At 31.9% G+C, this 23,216-nt stretch overlaps 1 protein-coding gene across 1 annotated transcript in view; it reads left to right on the top strand.

Annotated features, from left to right (window-relative positions):
* The window catches only part of LOC129219253 (importin subunit alpha-3-like), a 202,417-nt gene extending 200,714 nt beyond the window's left edge, over positions 1-1,703 (top strand). The window contains exon 13 of the mRNA XM_054853581.1: positions 1,605-1,703. Coding sequence (XP_054709556.1) covers positions 1,605-1,703 — 99 coding nt within the window. The remainder of the gene's footprint in view (positions 1-1,604) is intronic.
* Positions 1,704-23,216: the final 21,513 nt, after the last annotated feature.

The following is a 23,216-nucleotide window of genomic DNA, read 5'->3' as shown; positions in this document are numbered from 1 at the left end:
ATAATCAAAGTCATTTCAAGCTACAAATTTGTTTATTGGAAAGAACACCAGAAATAGCGTCCGCTGAATTCGGTCGCTGTATTGGATTAGACGATACAAAAATGTCGTTATAATGAAAGCAAATTAACATAGAGTTCATAGGAGCAAAGTTGGGACTTTTACCACTGGTCATTATAATGGGACGGTCTTTATAATGTGTGGTCGTTATAATGAGCGTCGACTGTATATTCAAATATGTGCCACCCCTATGACGATATTTCCTAAAAGTTGAACTCAAGAGTGAGCACCCCAGTTAGGGTGTAATACTAGTGATTGTAAACCCAAAAATTTCTATTTCACAAAGCTAGCTTTTCGTCTTCATATGTGACTTATTTCATTTGATCTTACTGAAAAGACGAAAAAAATGTACTATCTATTCGCAATGTACAAATATTTTATAATAAAACTATTAAGAATCGCCCTCAATTCTTCAAGGGGGGAAAAATCCCTTGGTGACCTTTTTTTTCTGCAGGGAGGGTGGGGGGGGGGGGGTACTGGTCCATTACAAAGCTGATGCTCAATATAGCGATGTTTGTATTTGTTGATGTTTATTGCCCTGAAATTTTATCCTTTTTCCTTAATCTTAAACTCTGACCCCTGTGATATTTATAGTTGTGTAAACCGTGATTTGAAAAATTTACTTTTAAAAAAACTAACCATGGAAAACATACTTTTTTTAAGAGGCTATGTTTACTTTACATGCAGTCTGACTTTTCCTTGATTAGAGTAAATCTTTGCTTAATAAGTATTGTCTCATGTTTCTTTTTGGCAATTTCTATTTGCAATATTAGTTACATCATACCTGCAGTTTTTCAAAGACAAACAGATTTTAGTTCGAAGAACATGAGAAAAAGTAGTAATATTTTTATTGGAAGTGTTTCGAGATAAGCTTTTCAAATTTAATTTTGTTTGGTTCTCATTTTAACAGGGATGAGATTTTTCCGGTTTTTGCCAGAATTCCGCCTTTTTCTGTAGGCTTTTAAAACCTTTCCTCCTTTTTCTGCCTCTTTTAGACCTTATTTTTCTCAAAAATCTCAAAAAATACGATTTTTTTTTAAATTTTTGATCCCCGATTTTTTATTCTTTCTACTTTCTCTTCTCAAATCTTCATCCTCCGTGATATCTACCATAAACGTATGTTTTGGAATCATGCCGATGACGTCAAACACGTGCTGCGCCGCAAGTTGCATTCCTTGCTTGAGAGTTCAACCTTTTTGCATCCTGCAAGTATTTCAATTATTTTAAATATTGGGTGGTTTTTTTACTGTTTGCTACCTTATATCTGCTTATTTTATTCATCATTTTAATAATATTTTTATTATTTTAATTTCTTTTAGAAAAAATGCAAAAGTTAATCAAAAAATGGTTTTTGCACCCATAGTCTTGAATTTTATTGAAACTCCTTCATCCAAACATTAGCGATCCCCTCTTTGCATAAAGCCAGATGAGCGATTGCTTCTCTGCTCAAATATTTAGTATTTAGTTCCTGATTTTTAGCAGAAATGTATGGAAATTAACATTCATGTGGCATGCCTGTTTTCAACTGATATTAATATTTCTTACAGCAAGTTGATGAAGATCCAACTTTGATGCCTCAAACATCTGAGCAAGGATATCAGTTTGATCCAAATGCAGCTATACCCACAGATGGTTTTAAATTTTGAAGAAAATGGTAATTTCCATCACATCAAAGACTCAGTTTGACATCAGTCCAGAGGGTAAAGATTGTTGGACTATGTTTTAAAGTTTTATACTTTGATAAAAAAAAAAAAGTATGATACTGACCCGGTGCATTGTGTGTTGTAACATATTTGCACATATGTATTTATACGATGCTGGTATTGCACTATTTTGTATGTCTTGAGTGCTATATTCAAGATAGAACTGATTTTAAGACTTAAGCATGTGGCATGAATTTTAATTTATTTTTCAAAAGTGCTTTGTTGTTAATTTCCAAAAACTTTGCTATAAGTTGCACACAGAAGATATATTTTTCATACATTAAATTTGTAACTTCATTTGAAACATACATGCATTTATGTGTGTATCTCAGGCAACGAAACCTTGTTTAAATGTCGTGCAAAAAAAATACATAAACTTTTATGACACGGTTCAAAAATTAATGTTTCTTATGAAGAAATTTAAACCTGCTTGCTGCAGATGATGTAAAACTCAAAGCCGAGTGATATTGTGAAGCATTACATTTGGTTGCGGAAACAATTTAAAAGCATAAGTTCATCATCCTTCTCATCATTAATCTTAATTTTCATTATTTCCAACATTACAAATTGAATGATTTTTTTGTAATGGACAACATAGCACTTGTCATTTTATAGATTGATCAGGGCTCCCAACTCATCCCTTTGTAAAAGTCCTTCTTGTTTTGAGTTCCTACAGGTCAGTTGTTTCAAAATCTGGTCTCCTTTCCTTTAAAATTTCAGTTTTATTTTGAATTTTGTCTTTAAAGTGCGTTTTTCATTTTTATTTTTCCCCCTCAAAAAATAAAAATTTATTGTTTGCACTATCTTAATTTATTTTTTCAATCATTGAGACAAGACAGCTACAGCTACTTAAAAAGGTGTCCGCTGATTAGTCTGTAAAAGCTGGCTGGTTATAAATAATCAGCTAAGTGGTAGATTATAAGTGGTCTGTAAATTGGCTGATTACTGCCAATTAGTCGGTGCATTTCTAATTTTAATCTTTGAAAATTGTAATAAAGGTCCCTTTTCAGCCTTTTTTTTAAATTCAGGCTCTTTCTCTCCCTAGAGACTAAAAAATCTGTTGGGAGCCCTGAATGATATACATTCATGTGTTTTCCTCTGCCAATCAACAAAATTTGCGAGTTTCAATCTTTAGATGCACAGATTTCAGCATTAATGATTATTCTGTTTATTTTTTATTTTTAAAAGTTTGAGGAAGAAAAACTTTAGAGGAATTTACCAAAAAAAAAAAATCAAATTAATGGTGACTAATCATACTCGAAAGAACCACTGTGGTATTTTACAAGTGATTCGATGAAACTTGTGTTCCCTTTCCTCTCCTTCCCAAACCAATGCTTCTCTCCTCGAAATCTGCATTAAATTCAGTAGCTTTTATGTATGATTTTATTAGGACCTGTGTTTATTTTCTGAAATATTTGAGTCATTAAAAAGATTTTAAATTCACTTAGTAGTGGAATGTGGAGGAAAGTGAAATATTTAAGGTGACTGAGCCTTTTTCAAAATGAACAAATGGGAAATGTGTTTTCAGAATCACAGTACATAAAGAAAGAACATTGTATTTCATAATAAAATGTGACTGAAACAGTATTTTTAATTTTTGGCAGTAAATTTGCACCTTAAAAAGAAGTGAAATTTTTGACCTTTTTTTTTTCATGGGGCGAAGTGAAATGAAATATTTTTCAAATGAAATATTTTATATTCGATTATGAAAAATATATTTGATCAAATGAATCAGTAAACAAAAGGTTGAATGAATGAATGAAAAAATACTGAAACAATTAAAGAATCTTTCTATATTAATAGGCAAGCCGTTTTCTTTTGGTACCGATTTCTCCTCTGTTTGTGAACCGATTTCCTTCATCCTTTTTTTGTTCGGTAGCTATTGCCGAGTTTTGGTGTCATCAATAAAAAATTTTGAAACCGAACGCCAATTAATGGAGATATTTAAAAAAAAGGGCATTTTCATCCTAAATGGCTCTTTCTACGCGAACGGATGGTCCTTTTTTTTCGAATTTGATATGGTTGGAAAGGTCTTGAAAAAAACACTCCTAACAAAAAAATTGTCAGGGCGCCCAAGGTCCAATAACCTATATCCACTAGAAAAAAAGTTATAATCGTTTATTAGTTAGCGAAACTCAAAAATTTTAATTTTATCTCTTTTCCATTGTTGAAATTCGTTGTTGGAAGCGTGAAACATTAAGTTTTAATTCATTTTTTAAACCGCTTTTTTTTTGCACAAAAATGCATTTTAGTGCTTCAAGCTTGGTATGGTTGGAAAGCTCGGGAAAAATGCTTTAAAACATGTTTTACCCGGTGTTACCGCGCAAAAATCAAAACCTGCTATGTTGGCTAGAAACAGCGCTAGAAGCAATTAAAAGTTAGTGAAAATTCATTTTTATTTTCTTTTCACGCGACATAGTTAGCGTGCAGAAATTGCTGGATAATATTGTGGTGTTGCCAATTCTCGCTTGAGCATAAAGAAATGAAATACTTGCATTTGTTTTTATTATTTAGGCCTTTTGGGTAACTACGGGCATTTAAAATATTTTCATTTTGACTATGTTTTCGCCATTTTAATATTTAAATAAATTATTTTACGGAGTGATGGACGACTTTCAGTTCCAGATCACAATAATACCTGCATTTGCTATCACTGCAAATAGATATCAAGGTGAAACTTTTGATAAAATTGGCGTATTATTACGACGTCCAGTGCTTTCGCATCAACAATTATATGTTGCCATGAGTAGAGTTCGTTCATTTGACTGTTGGAAATTTTGTATTTCTAACGGAAAAGGTCATGCCGACTTTCACAAAGAATATTTTTTGTGCAGAAGTTTTACGTATTAAATGAGTTTTGCAAGATCATTTCATTCAGAAAGACTTCCATAATTGTGAAATTGGAGAACTTTATCCATTTTGGCACCAATGCCCGGACGAGAAATATTTTTCTTTTGCATTAATAAAAAAAGTACAGAAATGTCTATTTGCTAGGAACTGACTACAAATGAAGTCCCTCTTGAAGGTGAGGTTCATTAAATTGTAACCGTTTGTGACACGACGGAGGAAATAAATGACGAGAGGAACATATAATGAGGAGAATGGGACATGAAGCTTTTTTTTGATAAGAACGTTTATGAAAAACAGTGTGATACGTGGCAAAGGGAAGAAGGGTTATGGTGAAGTGTGAAACTTTGCGACAACGGGGAAAGTGATCAAAAATTTTGAAAAGTGCATTTGTCAGTTTTCTCCTAAACCGTAAACAAATCACAAACATGATTTTTAAAAAAATCACACTATTATTGCGACTTCCAGTGTTTTTGAATGGACAATTTTTAATCTAGCAAGTAGGATTCGTTCATTTGACTGTTTGCAATTTAATAATTCTAACGGCAGAGGTCAAGGCAACTTACTCAATAATATTAAACTTATTAAAAGAAGCATTGTTCATGCAGAAGTTTTACGTATAATCCGAGTTTTAAAGGATCGTTTCATTCGGGAAGATTTCGTATATTTGTTAAATTGGCGGGCGCTCTTCATCTATTGGCGTCAATTTTTTGGCACCAATTGCAGCTCGAGAAATGTTTTTACTTTGCATACGAAAACGAAGAGTAGGGAAATGTATATTTGCATACGATTGCCACAAAATTTGGGCTGTCCACAAATGAAGTCCCGCTTCAAGATGGGGTTCATGAAATATTAACAGTTTGTGTGTTTGTGACAAGGGAGAGGAAAGACATGACAAGAGCAGCATACAATGGAGAGAACGTGACAACATGCCTTTTTTTAATAGGAACGTTAAATGAAAAACAGCGTGACATATGACAAAGGGAAGGGGGGTATAGTGTGCAAAATATTGTGACAAAGGGGGGAAGAGGGGGTATAGTGAAGTGCAAAACATTGACAAAGGGGGGGGAGAGGTTCGAAAATGTTGAAAAGTGTGACATCAGTTATGCACCGCCCTTAACCATAAACAAATCAAAGTCGACCTTTTTTAAAAATTATACTATTATTACGACGCCCAGTGTTTTTGAATGGACAGTAATATGTTGACACGAGTAGAGTTCGTTCATTTGATACTTGGAAATTTATATTTCTAATGACGAAGAAGCAACTTACTCGGTAATAGCAGACGTTTTATAAATAACATTGTTCACACAGAAGTTTTACGTATAAATTGAGTTTTGATGCTTTATTTCATCTGGGAAGATTTGGATAATTGGTGATTTTTATCCATTGGCATCAATTTTTTTGTTTCCAATGCCAGCGTGAAAAATGTTTTTCCTTTGCATACGTAAACAAAGAGTAGAGAAATATTTATTTGCATAGGGTTAGCACAAAGGAACATGATATCCAAAATAAAATTATTCAAGCTTGCAATTTGTCAACCACACCAATTTCTCAATGGGGTTGTTTCCTTCAATCAAAAGTACTACTTTTAGTCACTGAAATAGATAGAATAAGGGGAAAAAAAATGTTGAGCCAGAAAAAACTTTTATTTTCTCAACAATTGTTTTTTTACAACTTTTTTGAATGTCCGATTTTGGAAGTAAGGCGTGGTCTTTATAAGGACGTTATAAGTGATGTACTTTGGCGCGCAACTTCATTGTTGTGCTAAATATTTACGGTTTGCTCTCAACCACGTTTTCGGGTTGTGATAATTTGCATTGTTTTCTAATAGCATCAATGAGTGGCATTTTATCGCTTTAATGCCAAAAAATTAATTTCAATCTGCGTACCGATTGAAATATTTGTTAAAAATATTAAAATTATTCAAATTATTTAAAAAATGGTTAAAACCTTTGTTTTTAAGCATCCTCTTTCAGTAAAAAATACGTTGAAAATTTTGGAAACGCCCCCATTACCGAAATATCCCCTTTCATCCATTTATTTTGAGATAACAGACAAAAACCAAAATTTTAATGAATTGTTTCTGTTTGGTATTGTGTGTACATATTAAAATTGTATGTTTTCAGATATGCAGTAAACATGAGTAAGAGTAGAAATAAAAATGTTGGAAATAGTTAAATTCATACAAGTTTTCTCAAATATTCATTTATGAATATGGTCGAATTTCGACCACTGGGCGAACACTAGTAAATAATACATGAAATAAGTTAATGTGTGAGGAAAAATAAACAAGTGAGTAAAACAGGGAATGAATAAGAAAATAGTGAATAATTGAATGAATAAATACATTAATAAATGAATACGTAAGTGATTTAGTAAATGATTGAGTAAAATTTTGCTTTTTATTTTTTTTAGCTTTTTAAGAGAAATGTTTTTGAAAACGAGGGCTAATTTTCATGCGATTGTAGATATCGTGAATGCTGCATTTCTATTTCTTTTTATGCTGTCAGTCTTATGTTTTTAACCAACAGTAAGACCTAAATCATACCAGAAAGTTTCTTTAAAAAGGATTTGACTGAAGTCAGGAAACCTTTTTCTGCATCTGGCGACTATTTAAGTCTTTTTAATATTACAGGCTACTAAAGCAACTATTTTTAGCAGCAGAACTCAGTGGCACCCTGTCAGTAGGACAAGTAACAGATTATTTTGAAAAAAAAAATTTTTTTTTTTTTAATCATTTATTACAGTTATTTTTTTTTTTTTTTAACAAATGTTTGAAACATTAGTAAGCACAAAAGCAATATTTTGTAATTTATTTTAATATGGATATTATCTGTAATGCTTTATTTATTTGGACTGTAAACAGAAAGAAAAACTAAGTTTTGAACACTATTTCGTAGCGTAAAGTAAGCAATATCAACTCACACTGGTAACGTTTTAATTTAATAAATAATGATTATAAAACTTTTTTTTTAGTGCTTGAAAGTAATAAAAGTATTTATGTTTCATAATTTGAATCAATAAATTCAATAGCTAACTTATTTTCAGAATAAACTTTGAGGTTGTTCTTGATTATGTATTATCCGCTTTATGGGGCCTTAAAAGGGTTAGAACTGCTGGTCTAAAACAATGCCAAAGCTCTGTGCCTTTTTTATTATATTCTTTTGTCCATTTGCATAGTATAATACTCGTTATAGAATTTTGGGATGCTTAACATTTTCTATTGTATCTCAACAAAACAATTTGTTTTTAGTGCATATAAATTTAAAATAGTTTAATGGTTATATAATATTAAGTGCTGAATTAGTGTTAGTTTTGTTTCTTATTTCCTTCCTTTGACAATGAAATCCATTAGTTTCAAAGTTAAATCATTTATACCGCATTAAGAAATTTTTTTTTAGTCCGGTGGCATGGATTTTAGTACCAAATCAAAATTAGATAGCTGTGGATTTACCTGGTGGTTTATTGACAAAATATTTGAGTTCATATTATAATTTTCATTTTGTTGATGTCAACTGATGTTTTGTCAACTGAAGAGAATTTACTTACTTTTTAATCTTAAACTTTATTAATTGGTGCATACAAACTTAGCGCCCAAAAAAATCCCCCCCCCCTTCAAAAAATTAATACATATCAAAAATAAATAGAAACTGCTAATTTAACATCTACGAATTAATTGGAAAAAAAATGAGCGGCCAGTGTTTTTTCCTCCCTGGTTTGCTCATTATTGCATGTTATGGCAAAAAAGATAAAAAAAATTCACAACACTTTTAAAAATACATATTTAATAAGAGACATTTAAAAAATGGCAAACGAACTGAAATCCCTCACATTAAATTTAAATAGAAAGGGGTAAAAACATCACTATTTGCATTTTAAGCATAATGAAAACATTATTGATACTTTCTTTATAAATATGCAAAATATCATAAAATTTTAACTAATACTAAGTGATACTTTAAAAATACATTTCAGTTTAGCTGCAAAATGCATTTCTATAAACCTTTCTTACGTGCAAAAATATACTAAAGCACTTTTTATATTGAAACTATAAAAAATATTTTCCTTTTTTTTTTTTTTTTTGCAAGGTTAAAACGCAAAAATTTAAAATGGAATTTAAACAATTTTTGATTTTCTAAATTTTAGAAAATGTTAAAAGAGAAAAGGAAAGGAAAAGAGAATGAAAGAAAGAAACAGAGTGATTTATGAAAATTTATCTCCAATAAAGCGAAAAACTTTCCAAGAGAAAACCAAGGGTTACCATACATCCCGTTTGCAAGTAACATTGTTCGTTTAACTCCCCACATTTCTTAAACTTTGAATGCCTCGTCCTCCCAGAAAAAGTCAAATACCATCAAAGTCACTTCAGAAAGGTTATTGAACTGTCCTTTCATGGATGCAGCCTTCATTGGGTATTGAACGGATTAATTAATAGATTTCAAGGCTTTAAATGTGGAGCGTACTTCGTTCTCGTAGTCGAAACACGGGACCTCTCTCAGAGTGAGTTTCTGTGCAGCTATGTGACGTCACCTCAAGGCGCACTTTTTTGAGCATGGGATTTTTAAAAATTCATTAAAAATCGGTCGTTGTGTTTTAAAATACGGCGTCCGTGAATTTCTGAGTTTTGAGGGTCTGTTAACAATATCTAATAGTCAAAATAGGAATATTTAATAGGTTGCAACTTCGCTATTGCACAAAACATTTAAAATACAAATAAGCTTAATATTAGCTAAATAAATACTGCAATGAATATTAGGAGATCTTAATTATTATTTGAAATGTTAATAACAGGAACTTTATCATTAAATAAAACAAAAATAAATTTTGGCTTACAACAAAATATTACAATATGAGCATCATTTTTTGAAAACTGCTTGTATTATCATATGCTTTAATTTTCAACAGTATTTTTTTTTTTTTGACTGGAATAGACTACACATGCTACTGCATAAATAAAATATTATCAGATAGGTGGTGCTAAAAGCAGAGTAAATATTTCACCATTTCACTTTGCTCCCCTTTCCCCTACCTATTTTAAATGCAGCGCTTTTGATTTATTTTTTCCGACAATATGGTTTTGGTACACCATTGCAAGAAAATTAACTATTATTTAAAAAAAATTTGTATGCTGTATTTTTCTTTTTTCTGTACACAGTAGAAAGTCAAAAATCCAAACACCTCCATGAAGACAAATGTTGAAGAACAGATTCTTTCAGTGTAATGAATCACACAGAGTGATTAAAGAAATTAAATTACATATGTAATAGAAGTAGAGTACTATTGTTACCATGCAAAGTAGTATGGATTTAACTACATACAAAATAGCTATTGGCAAAACTTATATTAACTAGCTCAAGGGCGAACATTTTTTGAGTCTCAAGAAAAAAAAAATCTTACCAGATGAAATGATTAAGATATCAGCCTCTTAGTAAGGAATATGTCAAGCAATGTACTTTTATTACTAAAGCATATGAAAGGGTTGGCATACAGAAGATGATACAGAAAGAATTTCAAAGCTCTCTGCCAAAAATCAGATTTTTTTTAAAAATAAGGTTATGGGAGTAAGTATTTTAGTCTAAAAATTAGGGGAGTATTTAAAAAAGATTTTTTCTTTTCATATTTTAAAATTTTAAGAACAACCCTGTAAGAGGATTTACAGAAATTCGAATTATTTTCAGAGTTATAGTTGATTCACCCTCCCTGCTCTTTGCCTTGAGCCGAGCAAGCGGCGCCCTCAAGCTATCCCCCCCATCACCAATAGTCGCAAATTACACGTCACTCACCTTCTCTTAATGTTTACATGATTTAGCTGGCAATAAATAAGCCGAGAGGCAAAGAAGGTTGTTCTAGCGCAGTATCCGAATTTCTGTGAAATAACATCCTCTGCTGGATTATCTTTACGTTTTCTTATCAAGACTGCTTTAAAAGCGAAAAATTTTAATCATCCTTTGATGGTTTAGATTATGAAGTAAAAGTGTCACGATGTTTAAACATGACGGAATCAAAATGTACGCCATAAACATACGTGCAGCAATATGGCAGTGTAGTCGACTACACTTCCGTTCCCCTGCAGATGAAACCATGCCATGAGTGAAACAAGGTGCAAATTATCCGGTCTGGTGTCATATGCTATGGAGCTCATCAATGACGTTAGTAACAACTGGGTGCTGCTCGATCACTGGGAAACTTCAATTTGCAATAAAAATAGCTGCAGATTATACAACGGGTTTTTCTACTTGGCGGGGGGGGGGGGGGAATAGCGCTTTGGATTATATACAGGAAAATAGGGTTTTTTTCGTAAATGTTTGACTTCGTTAAACTTACCAGGTTGGTAGCTCTGTAATTCCAAGTAGAAATGTTTAAAAATTGAGGGAAAATGAATGCAAATTGTTGTGAAACTTCAAATTTTTTTCTGAAATATGTAGTCTCTCTTATAAGCCAAAAGCAGGGAATAAAAAAAAAAATATTGTTTTAAGTGTATTAAAAAAATAGGCTCACTTTTCTGAGCAACCGCCTCTTTTGAAAACCTGTTTTTTTCAGAATTGCAGGTGGTTGTTCTAGAGAAATTTCACATAGTATGTACACAGCAGCTTCAAGTCAAATTTTAGTCTAGCAGCTATATGTTTGGAGGGAATTGAAGTAATTTGATAGAGGGGGGGGGGGGAGTATTATTTGAATATTTTAGTCTTATGTGTATTCCTGCATAGTAAAAGTTAGCATTTAATGGCTTGTGTGTTTTCCACTATTTTTCAAAATCCCATTTTCCCAAAATTGCTTATTTTTATTTCAAGTTTATTGAAGTGTTACTAAGTACAAAAATTTTAATAGGTAATGTATCATTTTGATTAAAATAGAATGCTGTAAAAAGAGTACAATGGCATTTAAAATTTTTGATATTTGTTAAAATTGCTAAGAAAATTGAATTAAAATAATGTCAAAAATATGCTTTCACACTTATAGAGATTGATGTTAAGCACTTTGAAAGAAGAAAAAAGTTCTTCTTAAATAAGGGGGGGAAATGCATTTTTTTCATTAAAAAAAAAAAAAAAAAAAAAAAAAAAAATCACTCTTATGAAGCTGCTGCAAGCGATAAATAACTAATTCTGTCAAATATAATGCTTGTTTCTTTAAATGAAATTAAAGCTAAAAGTCAGCTTTGTTTTAAATAATTTTCCTTGTTTGTTTTATAATAGCTGTTTTGCATCGAAGTAGTTATAAACTTCTCTGGAAGGCAGCATAAGCACTTTTATTCCCACTCATGATTTAAACAGTGATAACAAAAATAATGATATATACCAGCGAAATGAACTTAAATTGCAAATGTATAGGTAAAAAAATGTGATCGTTTCAGATAGGGTTTCCAGCTTTGAAATTATCGCCATTCAGCAGCCTCTGGCTTAAACCTTTATATTAACTCGATCCATAAATCATAGATTAAAACAATTTCTAGATTGCGACCAATTACTTCTGTATTCAACTCCCCAACCACTGGGCTAATACCCATCATTCAAAAAAAAAAAAGTTGTTTAAAAAAACATGATTAATTACTTTGCACAATAAGTATAATTTTATACACTGAAGTCAAAAAAAGCAGATTTTGCATTTTTATTTTATTGTCTTGAATCTCCAATGGGTGGGAGTTTTGGCAGTAATCCAGCCTATCTGAGCATGTGCATAGGTGCCACCTTTGGATCCTGAGAGCGGAATTTCATCTTTAAAACAAATCAATGGATAGCTTTCCTTCCTTCAATTAAAAGTTAATTTTCCTAAAACTATGATTTTTCTCTCTCACTAAGTTAATCTAATTCAGTAACTACAAGAAAAGACAGCCATGAGAAGACATCTTAACGAAAGTTTTTGTCAGATGTTTTCCCATCCATAAGCTCACTTCTTTAAACTTTGGATAAAGGGTTCCTTGAAGCACTGAAACATGCTATTTCTCTTGCCTATGTTCAAGGGCGTGCACAAAAATTTTGGGGCCTGTCACAAATGACTTTTGCGGGCTCACCTCCATATTGTTTACCTCTACGTCCCTACATAGATTTCACGCCTCATTTTAAATATCTCTGGCCTGGAACATCAGCCCCCCCCCCCCCCCCCGTGCACGCCCCTACCTGTGTTATTTCCTGGCTAGTGTACAAAGTTCAAGTTAAAAAAAATGAATTTGTATGTTGTACAAACACCTTTATTTATCGTTTCCTTGAGTAATAAATTGGCTCTTTTATGTTTTTTTTCTTGAATCAAGAGGTTAAAATTGTTTTAGATTCTTAAACTTTTTAGCACTAAGATATTTATTTAATTCTCACTTATTTTGCATTTGTAGATCTGTTGGAGAGGAAAATGAGATTACTAAACTTTGGGGTAAACAACTTTTTTCAGTGTCATCTTCAAGTAATAATCATGACTATACAGTTGTTAGGAAATATGCAGAACTTGAGGAATTTCGTCTGTATGTCTCCTAGTCTGCTCTCACCAACAGTTAAGTTTCAAAAATCCCCACAAGTATAGTAGTACAATTTTCATTAATCCCAGAAAATTAAGGTTATTATATAATTTTTAAAAAATTTCTTACTTTCAAAAAACGCATATTAAAAGATGCGCTTTAAAGGAATATCTATATAATACAAATAGACTTGAATTTTGGTATAAAATCCATAAAAAATCTCTTTTACATTGTTGGCAGCTACAGGTTTGTTTCTTGTAAGCAATTGAAATTAAAATATAAAGGCTGAATCCTTTAAAAACCACCTTCTAGAGCTGTTTCTTTACTTTTTATTTTTATGAATGCTATTATTTAAAAATTAATGCAATCATAATAAATTGATTTGAGTTGTAATTTTAAATGTTTGTATTGAAAACAATATAGCATATAAAAGTTTTTTGGTTCAATTTGTCAAAAGCAATTTGCTTTTAAATGAAACACACCTTTGCCAAAGGTGTGTTTTGAGAACTATGAATCTAGGGATTCATTATAGAAAAGAATTAAATATTGAACTAGGCATAACTTAAAAACAACCCAAAGTTTTTTTTTTTTTTTGAAATTATCTCCTAAAAGATCTGATGAAAAATGTTTAAGTAAGTTGATTGAGCTTAAAATTTCGTAAAACTTTATTACGTGGTTACAATTGCTGTTGCATTTGAAAAGAGATGAACTCATAATAAAACATCGTCATCAAGTGAGAAAACAGCTGGATTTCGTGTTCATCAATCTTGTTGGATAAGTCATAACTGCAGTTGTCACTTTAATCTATCTGATATGTTGAATAGTTATTATATTTCATTTTCATGTGATTCTGGAGCATATGAAATACTGTACATACTCATGTATAAGTCGAGAAATTTAGTACAAAAATGAGGTTAATAGTTTAATTATATGTGGGGCAGAATTTCTAAAGTTATAGCAATTCTTGGAAAAAAAAAACTCCATAAGGTAAACATTTTCCTGATTTTAGTTCATCCTTTTTAAACAGAGGATATAATTTTTACACATGGTCTGACTGAAATAAACATTGGATAATTACAGTGAAGGACGAACTATGCGAGAATTGCCTCATTCCCGAATTCTCCAAGTAGTTAGGGTTGAATTAATGATTATTTAAAATAAAACACTGCAATATGGCTACAGGGCAAGATTTTATTACTATCCCAGTGGCAGAAATGCCGCAACACGGCGACATCGTCGCGGACAAGAAAACCCTAATGCGGACAGTTGTCTGCAAAAAATAAATAATGGTTGTCCTTACAGAAAAAAAAGCTGTCCGCAACTGTGGGGTATTTATTTGCATGAACTGCTGATGCGGGGCGAGAATGCACACGTGATCGTTCGCCCGCCCGCTGCACGTATAAACCAAAACAAAACCAACTTTTTCAAATTGTTTACTGAAAAAGCAAATCTGAAATCGAAATAACGCATATTTTGGTGGATTTTAAAAAAAAAGTCAGCACACTTATGTGATACAAGCGATAAATAACTAACAAAGTGAATAATTTTGCTTGCTTGTTTTTTTAATCATATTGTTAGCAGTGGTGTTGTTATAAAGTTCTCTGACAATGCAGTGTAAGGACTTTTTCTTCCCCCCAATGACTTTAAAAAAACAAAAAACAAAAAAAATCGTCGAATTGAAATGTGATCGCTTCAAATACGGTTATCAGCTTTAAAATTATCGCCATTTAGTGTGGTGTTAAACATTTACTCATAGTTTTTACTTTTTTTTTTCACGACTCCGAATTTTCGGTGAATATGTCAGTGGTATTTATTCATCATGTAAACCTGTTAAATAGTAATTCTAAAATTATTTTACTTTAATAAACTTTTTATTTACCGTTTTTTAACTTTTAATGCTTTCATTGTGAAAAATGCAATTTGTTTGCATCCAATATGAGAATTGAATTTTTACTCATTTTTTTCAAGCTAACTTCGCTTTATATGGAGGTAAATAAATTTAGTCTATTAAAACCATCAATTCAAGACTTTAAAACGGAATTTCGTTTTTGTTTACGAGTCAAAAATTTAAATGCTGAATAAATAGTTTAATTTTAGTTTTTATGCAACTGTGTCGATATATATTAGTGATATGTTTATCATAGGCTTTTAAAATGCAATTCTAAAATAGCTTTTGAAAAATATTTCTTTTATGATCCGTTTTAATACTTTTGGAGCTTTCGCTTTTAGAACTGCAATCTTTTTGCATCCACTTTGAGAGTCTAATTTTTCGAATTTTTGATGCTAAGTACGCTTTGTTAAGAGGCAAACAAATAAATTATCCTTTTATTTTTATTGAAAGCAAGAAATTTAGAAGTTTTAAACTAAATTCTGAGATTTTTAAGAGTTTCAAAGAGTTAAATGCTCAACCACTGCTTGAACTTTATTTTTTCCTTACAATTATCTGAAATATATGCATATAAAAGTACCAATTCACATTTATAGCATAATTTAACATAATGTGGAATGGTGTGTAGCTTTAATGTACTTAAAGGGTTTCTATCTGCCAGAGACACGCCACTGAGCCTCCCCTCAGAAAACCTTCAAGAATGATATTATCAAGGGGGAAAAACATCACAAAATTTTTTTTTTTTGAAATTTCGTTTACCCTACCCCCTTCTTCATACACACACTGAAAACAAATGTGGTTCAAATGGGCAATGGAGTCAAGCCATTATATAAAAAAGAGTTTATTAATGAAGTCTAAAGCTAATTAATATCGAAATATATCAAAGCAAAAAGGGTTAGGCATACGCCTCAACGAACACAGATGATCTTCTCACTACCAAAGCAAATATACAACTGACTTCAAAGGGGAGTGGCTTAAAATGACGTAATACAAAAAATAAAAGGAAAGCGAATCAAATCATTCAATAAAAAGAAACCACAAGTTTCGCTTCACACTCCCCACCTGAACTCTTTAACGAGTTCACTAACAAATGTTACTAATTATTTCATTGTTATACAATACATTACTAAATTGATACACCAATTAAAGTATCACATTTCGAAAATTCAATGATGTCATGTGATCAAAAAAATTAAAGCAATCATGAAAAATAAAATGCAAAAGTTTAAGCAGTTCTCAGAAAAAAGCAATCATAAAATAACTAAAGCTCAAATTTTAAAGTTCAATTTCAATAATCAAAGTTCAAAAGTATAGATCTTGAAAGGACTGAAAAGAGTTAATAGTTCAAAAGGACATAAATGCTGGACGGTACGCCAATGGTCCATTGCTGGTTTAAAGTTCAAAACAACGATTTTCATTCATCTTTACCTAGCTTCCATAGAAGCTCATTTTTGGTGTTTTCTTCGCTTAACACAACATCCTCTACTTTGAATCCAATGTGTGTGTTCTGGTTCTTTACAAAATAAGTAGTACATAGATCCAATAAGTACTGTTTTTTCCATCTATCCCACTGCTGTTTCAAGAGTAACAGTTGATATATTTTTCTTTTCAAAAGAGAGGATTTTTTAGAACCTAAGTCGATTATTTCGGCAAATGTAACAGGATACGAAGGTTGGTTTTGTCCAAAATTAAGGAAGTGCAAGGATGTGAGGGGTCTTGGCTCATCACTTCCGTCATAAACGTAAGTTAGAGGTCATAGATAAAGGACATTTTCTACTTCTGTATGCAATGTAGACATTTCTTCAAAATTTAATAAGGCTTTCCCTACAATTTTCAGCAAGCAATCTTTTACGGATTTCACAAGTCGCTCGTAAAAGCCTCTCCACCACGGGGATCTCTCTATAATGTTCTTCCAAGTGATTCTTTCTCTGGAAACAAAGTTTTGAACGGTGCTTTTTACCAAATTTTTTTAAAGTCTAGCGAATCTGGTTTCAGCAATCTTCCTGTTGTCGTTTAATTCTTGCGCTTTAGATTTCCAAGGTAATTTGACTTCATACTGTTTATTTTCACAACTAACATCCGAGTCACATTGCTTCAATACCTCATTTTCGGAAAAATCGGTATCCTTTTTCTCATCTATCAATCCAGAAGTTTCTAAATCATACATTTTTTAATACAATCAGAAATTGAAGTTTCCTCAACAATAGTGTGAAGTGTCAAAGTCGTTTCATTGCCAGCGTTACCACTCTGAAGACACCACCCAAAGATACTCTCAACAGCTACAAGAGTTTTACTTAAATGTTTGATTTGCCCTGTTATTATGTTATAGTAATAATTAGCACCTACCAACAATGATACAGGCTCTTTACAATAAGGATAATCAGCAAGTGTAAGACTTTCTAAAGTTTTAATTCTAGATATTTCTTGAGATTCCGAGGATGGAATGTGCGAACCGGTTATGTCGCTCATTATCAGAGCTTCAATTTTTATTTTCAAAAATGGGGCGTGTCTACTTTCTATCATCAACAAAACAACATCAAATTCCTTTTCTAAGGGAGTTTTATTTCCAAATGTATAAACCGAAAGTTTTTCCTTTCTGATCGTTTTTAATTTCAATAAATCAGCAGTCTTTTTACCCAAAAAGGTTCACATAGAGCCAGTATCAAACAAAATTCGAGTTAGCATCTCATGATTTTCCGACTTAATTTTTGCACACCTGTTTGTAAAAGAATTCGATTACTTCGATTGTGGGAAACCGCTATTATTATGTCTTGATCAGTCTCATTTATATTTGAATTTAATTCGGCTGCATCGCGATTTGGTGGTTCAGTGCGAGTGTGAGACGATTTAGACCTAAAGCAAATATTTTCATTGTGTTTCCCTTTGCAAATTGTACAAACTGACTTTGCAAATCTACAGTCTTTGATTTTATGTTTTAGCCCTAAATAAAGATAACACCTATTTTGATCCTTCAAAATATCCCTTTTTTCCTCAACACTTAAATATGACAAAAGGACGAATCATGAAACGAATTACAAAAAATGCACTCTCTATTCGGTTTCGATATTTCTTCTGCAACTGCGGCAAATTCATGTGTAGAGAGAACTGACTTCGGGTTCTTCCAAAAGGGTTTATTTTCAGAGCAATCTGGTTCTTTAAATCCGCCATTATGATGAAAAAAACTACGCTCTCGAACTTTGATTTCAGTTTGAATGAAATCTAGCAATTCAAAAATATCGGTATTCGAATTATTCACATTTTTTCGATTAAATTCCAAAGCCGGAACACTAGGAATATTTTTAAGTATAACTGCGGTAAGCATTGGACTATATGTTTCCGCTTTAATTCCCAAAGATGATAGGCTTCTAACATTTGTTTCTATTTCATTAATGCAGTTTTCTTAATTTGGAAATGTCATTCAATTTGTACACAGGAGTCAAACTTAACAGTTTGTGAAAATGTTCTTGAATTATAAGATCTTTCGAACCAAAACGCTCCTCGAGAATTTTCAATGCTGCTTCATAATTGTCATGGGTAATCTCAAATCCTTCTATTGCCATAGCGGCTGGTCCTCGTAAATAACTTCGAAGATAATTAAAACCGTTTACCTGCCAATGTTCCAAAAATGGAACATCATATTTAACTGAAAATTTTCCCAAGAAATAACGTTAAAATAAACAAGTTTTTTTTAACACAGTTTAGTCTTATTTCAAAGTATTTTTTGATTTCCTGCTTGATCGTTTATATATTTTCAATTATTTATTGCGATTTTTCAAAGATGAGTGTTTTTTTTTTTTAGCTTTTTGCAACTTTTTCTTATAAAATTTACCCAAAATTGGCTTTTTCAGAAAATGTGATATTTATTATAGTTGTGAAAAATACTTCAATGTATGATTTTAAAATGCTTGTAGAAATGTACAATGATATTTCCAAAAGGTGTACCCCTTCAAAATAGCATGTTCCAATTTTGGAACATTGGCGCTTTTAGGGAGTCAAATTTCCAAGAAGTAAATCGTTCAACTTCAAAGGGGAAATTTCTTTTTTCTTCTCATTTTGAATGTACTCTGATGTAGATGTTGGCAAAACCAAGTAAGTTTATATTTTGAAAGGATATGACGTTTCATAGCAAAGAAAATAATAAGTCTACTGTTTGACGGACTATATGGCTCTGAATCCACACCTGCTCGGACAGCTGCATTGTCACGTGATAATAAAAAATATTAGTGAGCGTTTTATTCTTCATATTTAAAATGCAGTTCAATAATTCACTAGCTTTGTTTTCGAGCGAAACGAAATTCTGTTTGACGTATACCAACTGTTCATAAATGTTAAAAAATGTCTGCAAGATTTCTTACTGTAGAACAAGCTGTGGCTTATTTAGAGACATTGTCAGAATCGGATTTGTCGGATGTAGATATATGCCAATTATCCCCTGATGAACCAGGCAATATCACTGAGGAAGAAGACATTCTAGAAGACGAGTTACAACCTATTACACTAATTGATGTATGTGGACAGGTGGACATTTTTTCCCGCCAACTCTCGGGAAAATTTAACAAAAAAATCGGAGGAAGAGCAAAGTCTGAAATCATTAGATAATAAAAGTAAAAAGTGAATGAAAATGGAAAAAAAGAAAAAGTCGGAATTATCAGGAAATAAAAGTAGAAAAAGAATGAAAATGGATTTAACTTAGGAGAAGAAAGCTAATTTTCAGAAACTGATTTCGTCAGAAAGTATTGAACCGCTTTGACACGCATTTCCGAATATAGTGGATTTATCTCCAATTGATTTATTTTTTAAAATTTTATCTTTGCAGTATGTTGAACACTTAGCAAATATGACAAACTTGTATGCATTGCAAAAAGGAGAATCAATAGATGTTGACAGAGATGAAATCCTACAATTTTTTGGTTTGCTGCTATTGAGTGGGTACCATTCCGTTCCTTCTGAAGATATGTATTGGAGCAGTGCAGAAGGTACATCTGTGCCAATTGTACCAACAGTTATGCCTCGAAATCGTTTTCGAAAAATAAAAAACTTTCATTTGATGGACAACCATGAATTAAAACAAAATGACAAACTTGGAAAAGTATAATCTATTTACGAAGAATTGTGTAAAAACCTTCAACAATTTGGTGTATTTCATGAAAAATTGAGCATAGATGAATCTATGGTTCCCTACTACGGTCGGCATTCATGTGAAATGTTTATTAGAGGAAAACCAATAAGATTCGGCTTAAAAATTTGGATTCTGTGCTCTTCAAGTTGATACCCATATTTCATGGAGATTTATTCAGGCAAAAAAGAAGGATCCCCTGATGTGCAATTAGGATCCAGAGTTGTAAATGATCTATTATCAGTTTTGACTGACACGTCTAAGCATGAAGTATACTTTGATAACTTTTTTACATCATATGACTTAATTTCTCAGCTATAAAAAAAAAAGGTGTACGAGCAACAGGAACAATTCGTGAAAACCGAACTGACCATTGTCCACTGAAATACAAAAAAGCCCTTTCTGAAGAAGATTGAGGAAATTTTGACTATCGATCTAATGAATCAGTATCCATGTGCAGCTGGAATGATAATGCAGTGGTTACAGTAGCGTCTAATTGTTATACACATGAGCTGCTTGCATCTGTAAAACATAATTCAAATGCGCAGAAATGCAAGATAGATGTGCCACAACCTCATCTTATCAAGAGATACAATGAAGGAATGGGGAGTGTGGACGTCTTGGATAAACTTTTAAGGAGCTACAGACCTCATTTGAGGAGTAAAAAATGGTGGTGGAATCTTTTTAGTAATGCTCTGAATATTTCAGTTGTAGCTAGTTGGTTACTTCATTGTGAGTTACACGAAGTCAAGATGAAGCATTTAGTGTTCCGAAGAGAAATAACAGCTCACCTAGTAAGAAGAAAAGTACGAGTGGAAAGTCATCCAGGGTCTCGTTGTCATTTACATAAACAATCAAGAATGTCTGACGGACATTATATTGTATCTGCATCCCAAGGACGTTGTGCGGTGTGCAAAAAAAAAATACGACTAAGAAATGTTTTCATTGCGACAAACAACTTCACCAGCAATGTTTCCTTTCATATCATGGCATTAGATATTTCTGTATTGGATTTTCTGAATTCTGGTATGTACATAAATGTATTTTAAAATAATATTTTTTCCGTAATAAAGTATCTAAGATAAAAACCGCATTCAAAACCTCTTAGTTTAAAAAAATTATCTGAAAAAAAAACCTTCATGCAAAGCACCAATGTTCCAAAAATGGAACACACTGAAAAACATCGTAAAAAAAATTTTTCTGGAAATTTTATTTCTGTATTTACTAGACATAAATAGACATAATTTTAAAAAATTACTCAAATTTGATCTTCCGTCAATAGTTCGGCGGTTTAAACGGTTAAATTTCTGAATTTTTGAAAGACCAGGATTATCATGAATCGATGCTTTAAAAGTATTCCAAAAATTTAAATACTGAGTAATTTGACCAAAATATTTCGGAATAGTAAGTTTAGGTAGTTTGACAAATTTATTTTCAGAAACAGGTTCTGATTTGGAATGAGAAAGCGAAGATTGTTCTGAAACATTACTACTACTATCATTGCTAAAAGATGTACTTTTCTTTTCGTTATCTTTTAACTTTTTACGACCGCGAAAAAACATCAAAGTAATTTTATCACGATTAGGACTCGACCGATGCATCGGCGCCGATGGTTCAACAATTTATCCATCGGCATCGGCGGCCGATGCTAACTTGCAGGAAACATCGGCCCATCGGCCTTAAAAAACATCAAAAAGCCGATGGAATTGGCCGATGTTTTTGAAAAAAAAAAAAAGGACCTTTGTTGTTTTACTTTTTAATGCAAAGTAAAGGGAGTTATTGTTTTCATATAAAATTGTTTACTTAAATTTCAGTATGAATTTCTATTTTAATCACCCCTGAAAGAGTTTTAAATACTGCATTCAGGTACCAAACAAGTTAATTATTGCGTTGTTTCTTGCGGCTGGATGTACGTATGTATCTCTCATAAGTCATAACTCAAAAATGGTGAGCTGCAGAAGGCTAAATTTTCGCATATGGGATGTGCGTACGTTCCAGTTGTGCACTTCCCTTTTTTTTTCGATCGGGTGTTTTAAAAAGCCTATTTACTCATTTTTTGTGGCTACTAATTACTTATTTCAATGGAAAATTAATATAGCGTCTCAGACTGACGATCATTTGGTGATGTATTGCCAAATTGGAGGCCATGGAAAAAATATGAGATGGCGAAACCGGTTTAGTTTCATTTTGTTAGACTCCCGTTAAACCGACGATAATTTTTAATTTTTCGATATTTGTAATGTGAATCACAGTAATGCAGTCTTTTCTGTATCGCTTCAGCGGAGCTACAAGTTTGGGGCCCGTCGAAATACATTTTGGGGCCCTATTTCTCTATCACAACAGTTATAAAACATTTATCATAAGCATTTTTGCAACTCCTACGGTGCCCCTATGGTTATGGGCCTCTCGCGCAATTGCAACATTTGCTATTTTTTAAATCCGCCACTGCACGTCAAAACAAACTCGGGTGCAAGTTTTAAAAGGATTTTTCTGCTCAATGTTTATGATTGTTTTGAACTCTATTTTTATGACTATTTTTTGCATTTCCGAGAACACTTGAGTGCCCCTCCTCCCATTCCCTCAATTTCTGAAATTAAACTCTAGGTTGTACTTTTTAGTTATTTAAAACTAACACCATTCTTAAAATTAGAGATTTTTTTCAAGCTTTATATATTGTTTAGGAAGAATTTAGAGCATTAACCCCTTCAGTCGGAATTATGAAATATTGGACCAAAAATGTTGATATTCCGTACACAGTGTACTATGGTAAAGGGTATCTTATAGACAAAATTTTGATTTTGTAGGAGAAAAATTAAAAGAGTTATGGTACGTCCAATATTCCTGACTTATATTTTTGAAATCAATATTTCATATACAAAAACGATAAAATACCGAACAAACTTCATTATAAAATGTTCTACAAACAATTATAAAACATAATATAAGCGTTTGAAACTATTAATTAAAGATTGTATATTTTAAAAAAAATCAGGAAAAAACCTCGCTTTTCAAATGAAAATCCATTGTTGGAAAAATGAGCCGCTCTCTATCTCTCAATCCTTATATGTCAGTGTTGTCAACCCCAAAACGAAAAATTACTTCAAATTATAATAAGTAGAATGTAAAGAGTCGACTACAAAAAAAAATCAACTAATTAAA

The sequence above is a fragment of the Uloborus diversus genome, chromosome 3, assembly GCF_026930045.1.
Source record: "Uloborus diversus isolate 005 chromosome 3, Udiv.v.3.1, whole genome shotgun sequence".
In the NCBI taxonomy this organism is placed as follows: domain Eukaryota; kingdom Metazoa; phylum Arthropoda; class Arachnida; order Araneae; family Uloboridae; genus Uloborus; species Uloborus diversus.
Note: the sequence above shows the minus strand (reverse complement) of the source record. Positions and strands in the feature narration are given on the sequence as shown.